Source organism: Delphinapterus leucas, chromosome 20, assembly GCF_059928025.1.
Source record: "Delphinapterus leucas isolate spDelLeu-1000000601 "Yukka" chromosome 20, BTC_Dleu_Yukka2, whole genome shotgun sequence".
In the NCBI taxonomy this organism is placed as follows: Eukaryota; Metazoa; Chordata; class Mammalia; order Artiodactyla; family Monodontidae; genus Delphinapterus; species Delphinapterus leucas.
Genome location: NC_143148.1, coordinates 44,028,226 through 44,044,980, shown reverse-complemented (window position 1 = coordinate 44,044,980; position 16,755 = coordinate 44,028,226). Strand labels below are relative to the sequence as shown.

Here is a 16,755-nt window from a genome sequence, read left to right as displayed (position 1 = left end):
CCGCGTACCGCAAAAAAAAAAAAAAAAAAAAAAAAGCAATCTGATAGTGTCTACTAAAACTGAAGACCTTCATCTTCCTACAAAGAAGAAACCCTAGTTCTAGTACTTGCACTAAAGAAACAAACATGCACACAAAAAGGCATACACAGAAAAAACTTCATTGTAGCATTGTTTATAAAGGCAAAGATGTAATTATAGTATAAATAAACACAAATATAAAATGTTATTTTTTATATTTTACATTTATATGATATAGAATATACACAATAAATATAAATAAATTTTAATTATAACATAAATAAAATTTTACCTATTCATACAACAGAAGACCATATAGCAGTTTAAATGAATGTACCAAGTTCCATGTATCTCTGTATATAGGGAATGGGACTGGGGAGGGGTTCACAGGGACTTTCAACTTTATTGACAGTCTTCATCAAGAGCTTAAAAAACAGGGGGGAGGCTTATAGCAAATGCAGCATAATGCTAAAGTCTGATACGGCTCGGTAGGGGAGCCCACAGGTATTTCTTATATTACTTTCTATTCTTATCTGCATGCTTAAAATATTTTACAATTAAAAAATAAAATTTAAAAGCACATACCCTAAGGCTGTCAAAAAATTTTGGTAGATGTGTGTTGATGTGTACCTGTCTGTGTATGTGGTCTTGGGCAAACTGCTTAAGGTTTCCTCATTTGCAAAATAAGGGTGAAAGTAGCAACTACACAGAGTGCCGTGAAGACCGAAATAACCCACGTATGAAACCTAGCACTCCCCAGCACTCTGGAAACATTTAACACATGTTAACTCTCACCAATGATCAGGCAAAAAAATACACAAGGTGCATGAAAAGCACCAGTGGTTAAATCTAGGTGGGTGTGTGTTTGTTATTGCTGTTGTTCTACTTCTTTCTTCTATTTTTGTTTCTAAGTTCCCCCCCCCAAAAAAAACTGTAAAAAATTTTAAGAGCTATTGAGAATGAAAACACTTATCCAGTCATTCAACAAACACTTCTCACTCCAGCTCCCTAGGAGCCAAGTACTATGCTAGGTGCTGGGAATACAAAAACCCAATAATCCCAACTCCTGAGGAGCTCTCAAGAAAGTGTAGTAAAAAATGAAAATTCCTGGGCTTCCCTGGTGGCGCAGTGGTTGAGAGTCCGCCTGCCGATGCAGGGAACATGGGTTCGTGCCCCAGTACGGGAAGATCCCACATGCTGCAGAGCGGCTGGGCCCGTGAGCCATGGCCGCTGAGCCTGCGCGTCTGGAGGCTGTGCTCCGCAACGGGAGAGGCCACAACAGTGAGAGGCCCGCGTACAGCAAAAAAAAAAAAAAAAGAAAGAAAATTCCTAATTACACATGAATACATACATATAGCAGGGCAAGAACTTCTCATGGGCCAGTCCCAACAACAGTAGAATCTTTGGAAACAAGGCTTTCGTCCTGAGACGAGGAGGAGCGAGCCAGGAACATGTACTATCTGCCATTAACTAAGCATGTAATAATCCCTGCAGAGTCAAGAACTAAACCATACTACTTAGCAAAAAGGCACAGATTCTCCAGTATAATCCTTTAATCCTTTGCTACTGAAGTATGGTCCATGGCTCAAACTGTTACTATTCAGCAACCAGAAAAGTACAGAAGCTTCTAGATGTTTAGAAACCTTTATACCAATTTGACATTGCCACAACATCCAAATATGTGATCTGTAGATCTGCCTCACTGAACAGAACAGAGGACAAAAGTAAAGGTTCATAAGAGATTGAAAAAAAAAATTAAAACAGAACAAACAAAACCAGAAGGAAAAAAAAAAACAAGGATTAGTTCTTCACAGACAGTTTCAGAAGCACTGCTTTAAAACTCCTTGGGTAAGGATCTTTGGCTAGCGCCAAAATTGAGTTTGGAATGAAATTCAGTGGCAGCAGCTGGTTTATAACTTAGCAGAAAAGCTGCAAATTCCAACGTCTCTTAAAGTGTCTCTACAAAGAAAACATCAAAGAACTCTTACCAGGTTGTCATCCTTGATAGTGTGTCAAGGACCACCTGGAGAGAGGACCTCTGGGTCTCCATTACTGGGCCTGGGGGTAGGGGAAGATGGCAAATCAAACAGATCCAGAAAACACCCTCCTCAATTATTTCTACTCTGAGGCAGGAAACGGCCAGGGCAGCCAATGACTGCAAGAGGAGAGGGATGGTGTGAAGTGGCAGTGCTGAGGTAAGTTGGCAGAGTCCAAACACAACGGCCTCCCTTATGTAAGAAACCACAGCACAGCGCGGGCTGCCAGGGTGAAATAATGTGCCTCTGTGTGAGAGGGCCTGGGCGAGCTGCAGAGCCTGGGACGCACTTGGAGTTTATCTAAGCCATGTACACACGGTCTGTTAATGAGCATTTGGTCCCCAAAGTGGGCTCCCTGCTGATAAAAACCAGATGCAGGGCCAGCTGATCAAAGTGGCCTCCCTCCGCACTGCCCACTGCCCGGACCACTATCTCACCATGTCTCCCGAGCCTTCCTGGCAGGCACCCCCTCCTTTAATGGACATTTGCCAGCTGAAAACACCGTGCCCTTCCAACTAGCTCCTTTCGTGCTAATTAAATTAAAAGGTAGGGAAAGCAGGAGGGTTTGGAGACAGGGAGAGAGAGGAAAGAGATAAAGGGTGTTCTATTTGGATTTATGTGGCCCAGTTTTCGGTGGCCTTCGGTCACTAAAACACACAGACGGACGTGACATCTTTATGTCCAGTCTCATCTGCTGCAAGTTTTAGAAAGGCAATGCAGCAACTGGAAAAATAAGCCCTTGGGATCCCCAGATGAACTGTGCCCGATCCCTCTGTAAAGGAGGTTGAGAAGGTAAGGTTAGAAAGAGACAAAGTCAGCTGGATGCCGTGAAAAAGCAGTCTAGCATGGCTCAGAAATGCCTTAGCAAAGGGGAGACAAGGTTCACAGTGTCTCCCAGGGCATGAGGACCCCTAGTGAGCAGGGAAGAGCATCCTGACCCTGTGAGAGATTCATACTTGAACCCAAAGCCAGACAACCTAGCCTAGTTAGTAACCCCTTAGGGTCTTGTTCTTGGGAAGAAAATGCAGTATTCCTGTCATAGTTCCTCTTTATTTGAAGCATCAAAGAAGCAGAAAACATTCATCCAGGTGGAGGAAAAAAAAAAAAAGATGGCATTTAAATCGATTCATTAATTCACTACAAGTATGTCTTGGGGGCCGACTTTGTGACAGGCTTCTTGCCATCTTGGCGTTTACAGCCCAGCAGGGCAGAGAGACGCAAAACATGCAATTACACGTGTGAGAAGTTATAGTACACAGGGTGGTCTGACCTTGTCTACCAGGGATAGAGGAAGGATTCCCAGAGGAAGTGCTGATTAGTCTGAGACTTGAAGATGGATAGAAAGTAATGGACAAAATGGTGAGGAAGGTTTCAGAAAGGGTAACCGGCATGGCAGAGGGTCCCAATTCCAGAGAAAGGGTGGTACATCTGTCAAACTAAAATAAGTTACAGCTACAGCTTAGAGAGCAAAGCAAAGAATGTCTTCCATGGAAGCCTTCAGGGGTAGATGAGGTCCTACACTGCAGGGCTTTTTAGGTCTTATTAAGATTTGAGAATTTATCCCTAAAGACAATAGGAAGCCATTGCAGCATTCTAAGTGGCGAAATGTCATGCTCGGAGTTTTATTTTAAAAGGTTAAAAGTGGTCCCCTGACTTCTGAATGCAAGATACCAGAAATAACAAATGTCGTATATTAACGCATATACGTGGAATCTAGAAAATGGTACAGATGCACCTATTTGCAAAGCAGAAATAGAGACACAGATGTAGAGAACAAACATATGGATACCAAGGGGGGAAAGGCGGGGGTGGGGTGAACTGGGAGATTGAGATTGACATATACACACTACTATGCATAAAATAGGTAACTAATGAGAACCTGCTGTATAGCACAGAGACCTCTACTCAATGCTCTGTGGTGACCTAAATGGGAAGGAAAGCCAAAAAAGAGGGGATATATGTATGCATATAGCTGATTCATTTTGCTGTACTGCAGAAACTAACACAACACTGTAAAGCATCTATACCCCAATTAAAAAAAATTTTTTTTAATAAAAATAGAATAATTTCAGAAAAGTAAAAAAAAAAAGATACCAGGAAAAGAGGAATAACTCATCTTGTCTGAATCTCCTAAACTTGTAAATAAGCTAGGGCGGGGACGGTAGGTCTGTGAATTGGAAAGCTCACAGTGGAAAGTGCGCCCTTTCTGGCTTGCTGTCACAGAGCCGAGAACAGAAAGCCTGCCATCCTCACCGCCACACACTCAGCAGTGCCGTTGGCAATCTCCAGGCCCTGAGACAGCCCACAAAGTACCGGAGCTTCCAGTGGGCACCTGGAAGTCCATCTGGGCTGGAAAACTGGGTCTCGGTACCCTTCTCTGGACCATGATACATGTTCAAGTGGGAAGTGGCCTCCCCAGACCCACACACAGGGCCTCATCCCATTCTAAACGCTCCACGGAGAAGATGCTGTTCAAACTGTACTCAGGAAAAGCGTTTCAGCCTCTGGTTGGGCGGGGGTGGGGGGCAGGAGAACAGGCTTCTCAATCGCCAGACTCAGAATAAAGGGTGTTTTCAAGGCCTGGAGTTTTCCAGCTGCCTGGAAACAGGAAGAGCCCAATCCAGGAGAACAGTAACCCTCACACACGCCCTACATAAAGACGCGTTGAGCCATTAGCCCTAATTGCCTGTGACTGACACCGGGAGTGAAGCCCGCCCTCCAGGCATTTGCTCAGCGCAAAGCAAACAAACAGCTCCTGGAGCACCCTGGCAGCCATTTTCTCTCCTTTCTGCCAAAATGATTCTGCCCTGCTCCCCCCAAATTATATACAGATTTCAAATTATAAACCAAACAAAGGTCTTTCAAGTATTCCTTACCACGTACTAAAGAGAAAAAAAAAAAAAAAGAACGCCTCTGTAGGGAGGAGTTACACACAAGCAATTGCTTATGAATCTTTTCACAAAATCAAAAACTTCACAGAAGACTTCTTGGAGCCACCTCTCAATACCCCCAATTCTCTCCGGGTTTGAGGTATTAAAAACTATTTGCAATACTTTTCACGTGTTCATTGTGTTTTATTAAGAAATATAAGTTAAGTTGTGTGCCAAATGCTGGGGATCACAAATGCCTTCGGATTTAGGATTTTTTGCTTAAACAACTGGGTTTTCTAAAGTGGTTTAAGAACAATACAGAATGTTATACATCAAGCAAGAGACCATCCATCCTTCCCTTTTCCTTTGTGAATCACCCCACACCACCACCACCGGCCAGACCATGGTGACTGTGGTGATATGGACATTGGTTTTCTCAGTACCAACTGATAACCAGGATGGGCATTGGGACCACAACAGGACTGGCCCTGAAAGTGATCAGCAGTCCTTAGATAAGACTCTGTTTCCCAGTTCAGAACTGTTCTGTTCCTTTATGCTTCCTTCATACCCACTTAAAAAATATCATTCACCAGGTAAAACACCCACCATTGGGTGAGGGCTTCATATACACTGTCTTATTTGAGTCCCTTAACTTCCTGGGGAGATAGATATGCATGATTATTACCTCCACCTTACCGAGATGGTAAGTCACGCAGGCAAAGTCATAAAGGGTTGAGTGGGGAGTTAAACCCAGATCTACTTGATTCCCAGGTCCATGCTTTTATTAATCTCCACTTGCTTTTGGCCTGCTGGGGCCGTCTTCTTGTCATTCAAGGCCTTCAGCATCAGATTTAATTCTGAACTAAAAGATGGCTCCAAGAAAACCAGGAACCCGCGCTAACGTCAGCCCCGGCCATGGGAATAACGTACAGTAATATTCAGAGCCTGAAGTCCTCCATGGGCCATTGAGATAAAACGCAAGGGAGAAAAGCTGTTTTCTAGGCAGGATCCAGGCAAATCCAGTGATGCTGGAGGGCAAAATGAGCTCCTTGTTCCATAAAAGCCACATTCTTTGAGTCAAGCTGTGCATCTCAAGTCACGGTATAAGGTACCATTGATTCTGCCCTAGATGATTTAGATCCTCTTCAAGATTTATGCAGAACGAGCAGTTCTCCCACACCTCCCTTGTTCCTGTGCATGGCAGCCTCCCCAGAGACTACTAGCCACCAGGTAATAAATAACCACGTTGTTTCTACCCTGGTGAAGGAGCCTCAGTTGTTTTTTATTTCAGGGGGTGGGGAGGGAGGTGCTGCTGTGGGACAGAAGGCTACTCACCCAGCAGGCAGAGCATCAGGGGCCTGGGCAGCCACTGGGAGCTGCTGGGTACCCGAAGTGCTGGGCTCCTCTCCTTCCTCCGGCGTGGCCGTGGCAGGGAGTGTCGCGGTGGCGGGGTTGGGGACCGCACTCGATGCCGCAGCAGGCGGGGACACCACAGCAACAGCGGAGGGTCCTTCGGGGTCAGTGGCTGCAGTGGGTTCGTCATTCACTGAAAATACAGGAACCGTAGTTTAGAGATCAACTCAGCGTGTGTTCACATTCACCAGGTTTCTCACTTAACATGGTAACACAGTACCTACAAGGTGACTGTACATGTTACCTGGTGACGGCAAAAAGTTTTACAGAACATAACTTTGGAAAGGACAGCAAGTCACTGAGGGCCTGCCGGAAGAACAGTGGGAGATGGAGCTGAAATAAATAGATTATTAAATATTACCTCTTTTATATAACTTCACTAAATTTTTCTAACATGCCATGGTTACGTTTACAGCGATAAAAGAGTAGCAGAAAAAATAATGTACCAGCACTAATGTACCAGCACTAACTAATGTTAGTGCTACAAGGAGCAAGGCCAAAGCCAAGTTCATAGGGTTGTATACTTTTCTTTGTCACTTGTCTGCTAGGCACAAATAGCACCTTCCTTCAAAAAGATCCATACACACTAAGAGGTAGAAAACTTCCAATAATGTGCTTGTTCTTTTAAAGACTCATGCTCAAAGTGGGGGGCAAGGATTAACACCCTAGACGGAAAAGATGGGGCTGTGAGAGAAGGGACTTGTCTCCAAGGTAACAATAGACAAAGAGACAGAAGTGAAATAAGCTGATTCCTGAGTCTCCTCATTTTTCCATTCCTTTGATGATCGCTCATGTTCACAAGGATCCCAAGGCACTGCAATATCCTCTCACTCAGAAAGGGATCAAATGCGGTTTCAAAGAATTAAAATTCTTTGAAAACGGATAAGCCATAAACAGAGAATTTTCTACATATGTGATTGCATATGTGTACATTTGCACTAGAATTTCGTAGGAAAACCCCTTGGTTTAGCCTCATCTTCCTAATACAGAAACTCTTTTTGCAGTTCCCCTAACAAATGGCTATCCAGATTGAACATTTCTTCTGACAAACACCTTGCTACAGAGCCATTCCACTGTTGAACAGATGTAGCTGCCAGAAAGATTTTTCTTATGTTAAGCTGAATTCCACTAGATGGTTTCAGTCCCCCCACCCCAAGCAATACAAAATAAGTATCCGGCCATCCTGTTTCTCATTCACCCTCTCTATTCCAGTAAAAGGCCTACTATTTCTTTAATGTCTCTAGGTTATTACTCTCTTCTTATGATCTGGCTGCCCTCTTGTAGATATTTTCTTCTATTGCCTCCCATTTCTAAATAATGGTATCATGAACTGAACATAATAAACAAGATACCATCAGACCAGCAGAGTCAGATTTCCAATATAAATGATATTAGTTATATTTATAGAACACCAGTTATATTTATAGAACACCAGAATGCCAGCCAAAGTACACATCATTGCTTTTTGGATTATCTCATTTAAGCCTCATACACAAGCCCATTTTACAGTTGAGGAAACTGAAGCTCGAAGAGGTTAAATAACCTGCCAAGGTCACAGGGCACCTAATTCACACCCCTGCTGTCTGCCTCCAGAGCCTGAACCCTCATTCACTACACTCTACTTCTCCCTCTCTGCGCATCCTCTAATGCAGCCCGGGATTATAATAACTCAGAAGCAACCACATGAGCCTGTCGGCTGACGTGAGACTGGTGGTCAGCTGAAACTAAAATTTCTTCACATGAGATGATGCCAAGCTTGATCTTAACAAACGGCAAGGAGCCTAGGAACTACCTACGATTAATTTAAATAATCTGCTTTCTCTTCAGCATATAAAATATTGTCTGGCACACAGACTAAATTAGTTGTTTAATAAATGACTATATTTTATGCAACTGATGTTTCCTCAACATAAATGCAAGAATTTTTATTTATATTCCTAGTCTATCTCGGCTGAGTTAGTAAAACACAACAGATGTCAATTATTTTTATGCAAATCTATAAATTTTACTCAATTCCAATGAAAAAACCATCATGACATTTATGAGAACTAAATAAATTCATTCTAAAATTTATAAGTAAAACTAAACACAGAAGAATAGCCATAAAAATTCTAGAGACAAAGAGTCTTGTGTGCATGCGGTGGGGGATAGGGGAGGAGATAGTTTTCTAAGGTATTAATTAACCCATATTATAAAGCTACAACAACTAAAACAATGTGGCACTGATATATGAATAGGTAGATGTCGATTAAATAAACAAGATAGTTCAGAAACAGAATTAAATACACATTGGAATTAAGGAATTTAGTATATGACAAAGGTGACATCTTAAATTCCTGAAGAAAAGACAGACTATTCAGTAAAAGGTACTGTGACAAGTGGGTAGTGTACTGGACAAAAACTGAGATATATTCCTACCTCACTCCTTACATCAAAATAAATTCCAGAGAGATCAGAGACTTTGACATAAAAAATGAAATCACAGAGGAACCAAAGAAAATGGAGAACAGTTTTATAATCTCAAAGTGGAAAAGACAGAATCTAAAAGTCATAAAGTATTGATGAATTCAACTACATTAAATTTTTTTTTAATCTAAATGGCAAAAAACCGCCATAAGCAAAATTAAAATCAAAAGAAAAACAACAAACTGGGAAAGATTATTATCAATTCATATTACAAACCAGTTGCTAATTCCTTTGATATGAAAAAAAGCCTCTACAAAACAGTAAGAAAGGGACTTCCCTGGTGGCGCAGTGCTTAAGAACCCACCTACCAATGCAGGAGACACGGGTTCGAGCCCTGGTCCAGGAAGATCCCACATGCCATGGAGCAACTGAGCCTGTGCGCCACAACTACTGAGCCTGTGCTCTACAGCCCAACAGCCACAACTACTGAGCCCACGTGTCACAACTACTGAAGCCCACGCGCCTAGAGCCCGTGCTCCACAATAAGAGAAGCCACTGCAATGAGAAGCCCACGCACAGAGACGAAGAGTAGCCCCCCCTCGCCGCAGCTAGAGAAAGCCCACACAGCAATGAAAACCAAATGCAGCCAAAAATTAATTAATTAATTTAAAAAAAACAGTAAGAAAAAGACAAAAAATATGCAGACACTTCACAGTTAAGGAAATACAAATTACCCCTAAACATACGGAAAGATGCTCAACCTCAATTATGAGACCAAAAAATGCAATTTAAGGCTATAATGAAATGCCATTTTTTAACCTATCACACTAGCAAGAGTGAAAAATATTCAACCACACTGATAAGAATGTATGAAAAACTGGATTTTCACATACTGCTGGTAAGAGGAGAAACTGCTAGAACCTCTGTGGAGTGCAGCTGGGCAATACCAAAAATTTAAATACAATAATTGGGAGGTGGGGGGAAGCTTGGGTGGTTACAAAGAGAGGTCGGGGGGCCTACAGGTGAAATTAAAATGGCCATGAGTCAGTAACAGTCAAAGCTGGGTGATGGGTTCATTGTAATATTCCTTTTTACTTTTGTACATATTCAATGTCCGTGGCACAGATGGAGTGTGTACTCCCATCAGGAGAGGCACATAACGTCTGGTCGTTTCTCTTTTGCAATGTTAGCAGCCATTGATGATTATTGCCTAAATCCACTAACTGGTAAAGAACCGAAAAATAGTAATATTCTAATTCTATCACGCCTCTAAAGAGAAATTTCCCCTATCAACTATCTGGTTACCTTGAGGTTCAGTTTGTAAAGAAAAGGCAAGAGAATTGCTTGAGTCTTTTCTTTCATTTACCAGTTTTCAGAAGAATGAGTTAATACTCTCATGTTCTCCAAAAACAAACAGTGAAATTTTGCTCTGTTTAAAAATCATTATGAGTTCTTGGATTTAAATATATTTAAAGCATTTCAATCTTTTGTGATTATTGTTCTTATTGAAACTAATATTGTCCCCATCTTTGGCTGGGGTTAGCAGAAGAGGGAAGGGCCAAAGATCTTCAAGTTGCCTTCAAGTTCTTTGGAAAAAATTCTAAGATAATTAATAAATGGGAAAGTGCAGAACAGCATATATATTGTGCTACCATTTGTGTGTGTATGTTCAAAGAATATGCTTGTATATTCAAAGAATATCTTGGAAAGAATCATACGAAACACAACAGTGACTGCCTCTGGGGAGGGAAGGGGAAGCTGGAAGACCAGAATAGGAAGGAGACTTTCTTTACACTGTTTAAGCTTTTATACCATTAAAGTGTTGACAACATATATGTACTGCCTATTAAAAAATTTTTTATGAAATTTTCAACCAGGAAAAGAACAAAACCAGAGCCCTGTAGCATGCCAGTGGAAAAGACGGCCTAGTCAATACTATTTGGACCTGACCGTTCATGCCGCTGCAAATCTAGTTAGAAGGGTTCCCACCAGGACTGCATCTGTCCACAGAGCTTCCCAAGAGCCTTTGATTCACCAGAGTAGTTCATCTGTTTAAGGGCTTTGTGGTTTGTCGAGTTTAGATTTGGAAACTGAATGTGAAAGCCAGATATCCTAGCATTGAAACTTTATGTGTCCATGCTTAAACTCTCTGCTCTCAAAGACTCTGTATGTGTGTGCGTACGGGCATACCTCAGAGATATTGCAGGTTTGGTTCCAGACCACCACAGTAAAGCAAATATCGCAATAAAGCAAGTTTTTTGGTTTTCTGGTGCGTATAAGTTTTGTTTACACTATATTGCAGTCTATTAAGTGTACAATAATAGCATGATATCTTAAAATACAGTGTATACTTTATTGCTAAAATGCTAACCGTCATCTGAGTGAGTTGTAATCTTTTTGCTGGTGGAGGGTTTGAGATATTGCAAGAACTGGGGAATTCTCTGGTGGTCCAGTGGTAAGGACTCCGCACTTTCACTGCCGAGGGCCCAGGGTCAATCCCTGATCAGGGAACTAAGGTCCCACAAGCCACACGGCATGGCCAGAAAAAAAGAAACATTGCAAGAGTTACCAAAATATGACACAGAGACACGAAGTGAGCAAATGCTATTGGAAAAATGGTGCCAGCAGATTTGCTTGATGCAGGGTCGCCACAAACCTCCAATTTGTAAAAAAAAAAAAAAAAGAAGAAGAAGAAGAAAAAATGTAATATCTGTGAAGCACAATAAAGTAAAAAGAGATAAAACAAAGGTATGCCTGTATATACACACATGTTCTTAGAACATAAGGGCTTGAAACCTCAGAAGTAAATCCAAACCATCGCAGCTTACAGTCAGAAGAAACCAAAGTTCAGATAATTCAGTTACTGCGTCATGGTCACCCTGGGAAAAAAGTGACAGAGTGCCACACTTGAGCCATGAGTTCAAGTAGAGAGAAAAACTGGATTGACAAAGACGAGGAGTTACAATTTCATCATGCCTTAGAAAATTGCTGTATTTTACATTTAAGCTCTATTCAGTATAGCCAGTGTTCTCTATTAATCATAATTATTTGATGTACACAACTTATCTCCCCCAAAAGACAGCATCCTTCTTGAGAATGAGGGCAAATTTGTTTTCCTTCATTTTTTGCTACTTCCATTCTCTACCTACTACATTCTTGTCTCCACCCCTTTGCTCACTTCAGCCCTCCTTCCTTAGAGGCTCTCCCCACCACTTCAGCCCAGACGATCCCTTTACAGAGCCCACAGCACCTGTGGCCTTGGCTACTCAACCTCGCAGCCCCTGTGACATCTGCTGTGTTGGTACTTGGCTGACTGGGGCTTTTCAGCTTCTTTCCCTGAAACAGACTATAGGGCAGAGGCCTTATTTCATACTTCTTCACACTGTCATAGCGCTTAGCAAAATGGCATTCGACAAATATTGATTGAATAAATACTTGTTTAATAGGCCTAATAATCTAGCAAAAGATATCTGAAATAAAACCGCCTCACATTTGGGTAACACTATCACTTGCAAAGCAGGTTCTTTTTAAATTTTTTAAATTTTGGAATAGTTTTAAATTTATAGAAAAATTACAAAGATAGTACAAAGATAGCATGCCCTTCATCCATGCCCTTCATCCATGCTATTACTACCTTGCTGAACTATGGCACATTTGTCAAAACTAAAAAAATAACATTAGTATATTACTGTTAATTAAATTCTAGAATTTTTTTGGATTTCACCAGCTTTTCCACTAATGTCCTTTTACTATTCCAAGATCCAATCAAGGATCCCATGCTGCTTTTCACAAGTTCATTCTCATTAGCTCACTTATCCTCCTAATAACCCCATGAGGAAGGTAGTATTACTCCCATTTTACTGAAGGTAAAACTGAGGTTCCCAGAGGTACCACTCAGAGAGGTGTCCAGCAAGTAGCAGAACCAGCACTCAAAACCAGAAGACTATTAAACAAAAACAATGGAAGGAGGTGGGAGGAGGAGAAATGAAGATGGCTTAGATGGCTTTCCTGTGTGGGAAAGAAAAGCTGGGTACCAAGATGAGAGGGTAAATGGGATAAGGGAGTAAAATGGCTGATTTCTACAATTGTGGGTATTTCACAAGGTTCCCTCTGTGATGTTGGTTAAACATTCTAACTTTCTGAATCAGATATTCACTCAGGACTAAGACATACTCTAGTCACGGTTGGCCAAAAAAAAGATCAGGAATTGGAAATTCTTTTTCTTAATCCTAGACAGGCTGCCAGCTCACTGTGTGTTCCAAGATCTTTAGGTGTGTGTGTGGTGTAGCACAGACTCTCACTGGACACACAGGTCTTTTCAGCCCCCTCACTCGGGCATGGAGAAGGCGACTGCCAACAATGGAAGCTTTTTAAACTGAAGATCAGCTCGTAACTTATGATACACGGTAAAGCAGTCGGTATCTCTCACCCGTGAAACCCAAGCAATGACTTCCAATGCAATCGATCAACTCAGCTCTTCGAGGGAGCGGACCAAAATTAGAAAAATATTTCATAATTAGTATGACACAGGGTGGGTGAGGATTATATTTTTAAAAGCAATTAAATTAGATGGAAAAAAGAAGAAAAACTTAAAAATGGATAAAGCCATACCATGTCACCTGATGGGAAAGTTCAATCTTTCCTTGCTCAATATGTAGATTCATACAGTTTCCACTTACATTCCACCACGCTTCTAAGCATTCAAAGTCTGAAATTTGTTTTGAAAATGTATAAACTATCAAAAAATATCATGGAGAAAAAGCAATAAGGTAGGATTAACCCTTCCAGACATTAGAAAAACATCCTATAACATGTCTATAATCAAAATCACGCAAGACTGGCTCAAAACCAGAAATAAATGGGATAAGAGTCCGGAAATGAATACTCACTGCATATAAGAATACAGTAAGTGATAAACGCTGAGTAAAACCACAGAAAGAAAAAAAGTAATTAATGTTTACAGGATAACAGGACCCTGCTATAGAGAAAAATTAGTTGAAACCCAACTTTCATTATATTTATGAATGTATAGATACAGATAAACCAGTATAATTTCCAGTGGGATATTTTTAACATGAAAAAAAAGTAAAACAGAAAATATTTATTCCATCTAGAGACAAGAGAATCTTTTCACTACTGAAGCAAAAGTTAAAATTATAAATATTAAAAAAATGCTCAGGCACAATTTTTTTTAAGTTTTTAACTCCTTTGCTACAAAAACCATAGAAAATGAGACAAAAGGCAAAACAATGATATAGGGGGAAAACTTATAATCATACAAATAACAGATAAAACTTGTACCTAGATACTTCACACCCATTAGGACGGCTAGTATGGGAAAAACAAAACAAAACAAAAAAACCAGAAAAAAACAAGTGTTGGCAAGGATATTAAAAAGTTGGAATGCTCATTCACTGCTGGTGGGAAAACACAGTACAGCTGTTCTGGAAAACAGTTCGAGGGTTCCTCAAACGCTAAACATAGAATTACCCTATGACCCATCAACTCTACTCCAAGGTATACAGCCAAAAGAATTGAAAGAACACACTCAAACAGATACTTGGACACCCATGTTCACAGCAGCATTCACAATAGCCAAGGAGTGGACACAACCCAAATGTCTATCAACAGATGAATGGATAAATTAAACATGGTAAAAACATACAAAAGAATATTATTCAGCCTGAAAAAGGAATGAAACCCTGACCCATGCTACAACGTGGATGAATCTTGAAAACATTATGCTAAGTGAAATAAGCCAGGGACAAAAGGTACCTAGAATAAGCAAATTCATACAGACATAAAGCAGAACGAAGGTTACCAGGGGCTGGGGCTGGGGGGTAGGAGGAAGGGAGAATGTTTTTGTGTAAAAGGTACAGAGTTTCAGTTTGGGATGATGAAAAGGTTCTGGAAATGGATAGTGGTAAAGTTGCACGACCCTGTGAATGTACTCAATGCTACTGAATCATACACTTAAAAATGGTTTATATGGTAAATTTTATGTTATGCGCATTTTACCACAATTTTATTAAAAACCTGTACTTAGACGATATAAATCTCTAAAATAAATATCTATAACTCCATGAGATAAATAACTGAACACCATGAAAAAAGTCGCTTAAGAGAAAAGCAACCGATAATTGTAGAAATGCAATGAGGTTAAACGATGAGGTGGCACCCAATACCTGTTAGCAAAATGACAAACCAGTATTTACAAGGTCAAGGGAAAAATAAACCTCATATGCCATGAGGAAAATTTTACAGTGCCTTGGGATGTATGATTATTTCAAACCTTTTGGAAGGCACTCTGGTAACACACTTTAGATTTTAAAAATTTGCATCCTTTGACTCAAGAACTCCATTCTGGAAGAAACAAAGTTGTATGCAAAGAATGTTTACATCAGGATTTTGTTTTACAAAAGGGAAATACACAAGGACTGCAAAATGGTTATATGGGTTATGGCATATTAACTGTGAAATAGTATGAGGCCACTAAAAAAAGGTAAACAAGAAGACCACTGATACATGAACACGTATAACAAAAATAATGAAATGGAAAAAAGAATATCTATTCACGCTGCATAATTATAACCATATGAAATTATTCTTAAAGACAAAAGCTAACTGAGAGCTTACTATGTCCCAGGCACTGTGCTAGACATGCTACATGTTTTATATAATTTCTTCCTTATAACAACGCTATGAGATATATAATCTTGTCCTAATTTTATTAATGAGAAAACTAAGGCCCAACTAGTCCCTGGGTCTTACACACGTGCTATACACCGGGGGCAGAATCTGACTGCAGTCAATGTGACTCCCCACCTTACATGCATGGAAATCACATTTAAGGGAGGAATGAGTGAGAGATGTAATTTTTTTTTGGGGGGGGGGCGGGTAAAGTTTTCAAGAAAAAATTAGAAAGTAAATCATTGCACACAAGTCTCAATAAAGTGCTATACCATTAGCCTAGTCCTTGATTCCACCACTTCTAAAATTCAGAGATATAATATTTATACAGACAGACCGCCATTCATTTTCTTTTTATAAAAACGGATACTTTACAGTTGTGATGTGAAAAAAACACCTGGAAGTCAGCTCCGTCTTTGCCCCAAATGTCTTTTTCATGCATAGCTGCAGAGCACAGCCAAAAAGGCTTGCTAAATAAATCTTGTATGTCTCTGGAAACGTTTCCTGGAAGCACGGCTCTCTACCACCACCATTTTGGAACTGGTCCTAGCAGTTCGAACAGCGGTATATGGAGATGTCCATATACCTGTATGTCCATACAGGGATGGAGATGTCCTCAATCAGCGCCTCAACCCCCTTCTAGTTTTACGCTACCAAAGAGGGGCACTTCTGTCTGCTCCCCAAAGGAAAGGTGAGATCTTTCTGTACCCCTTGGATAGACATTAAAAAGGCTACAAAGCCCAGGCTGGCTGTGAGCCAAATGTGAACCGTCATCAGAGCAGAAAGGAAACAAGATAGGGGCCAAGGCCTGTATTTTAACAGGCAGAAATCCCTAACATTCAATGACTGTCCTTCACAGACATGTTTGGGAACAGTTTGGGCATTCAGACACAGCACCATAAGACATCTCCAAGGCAGTTTGGGGTTACAGATATTTGGCTTTTGGAAGACGTGGCTGGCACATGCCTCATCTGCTGAAATACATAATGTTCCTGGAGATAAGGACAATACACAAAGGTACCTAAAAAGAGTAGGGAAAACACAGACCTGTTTAAATGTCCAAGGAGAGTTACTCAAAGACCATCACCACAGAAAGGCAATTTACCCACAGGTGTTTTTTGGGGGGTTTTTTTGGGGGGGGGTTTGGGGGGTTTTTGGCTGTGCCACACAGCATGTGGGATCTTAGTTCCCCAGCCCGGGATCGAAGCTGCGCCCCCTGCATTGGAGGCGTGCAGTCCCAACCACAGGACAACCCGGGAAGTCCTACCCATAGTTTTTGTAAGACAAGCAGAGATGGCTGGGGGAGACCAGCATCACAACGA

The 16,755-nt window shown here is 40.9% G+C and overlaps 1 protein-coding gene across 9 annotated transcripts in view; it reads right to left on the bottom strand.

The window, feature by feature from the left end:
• Positions 1-16,755, bottom strand: part of WWP2 (WW domain containing E3 ubiquitin protein ligase 2) — a 145,082-nt gene that overhangs the window by 42,794 nt on the left and 85,533 nt on the right. For all 9 annotated transcript variants that reach the window (XM_089902395.1, XM_022583320.2, XM_089902397.1 and 6 more), the window contains one exon: positions 6,260-6,470. In XM_089902395.1, the coding sequence (XP_089758521.1) occupies positions 6,260-6,470 (211 nt within the window). The remainder of the gene's footprint in view (positions 1-6,259; positions 6,471-16,755) is intronic.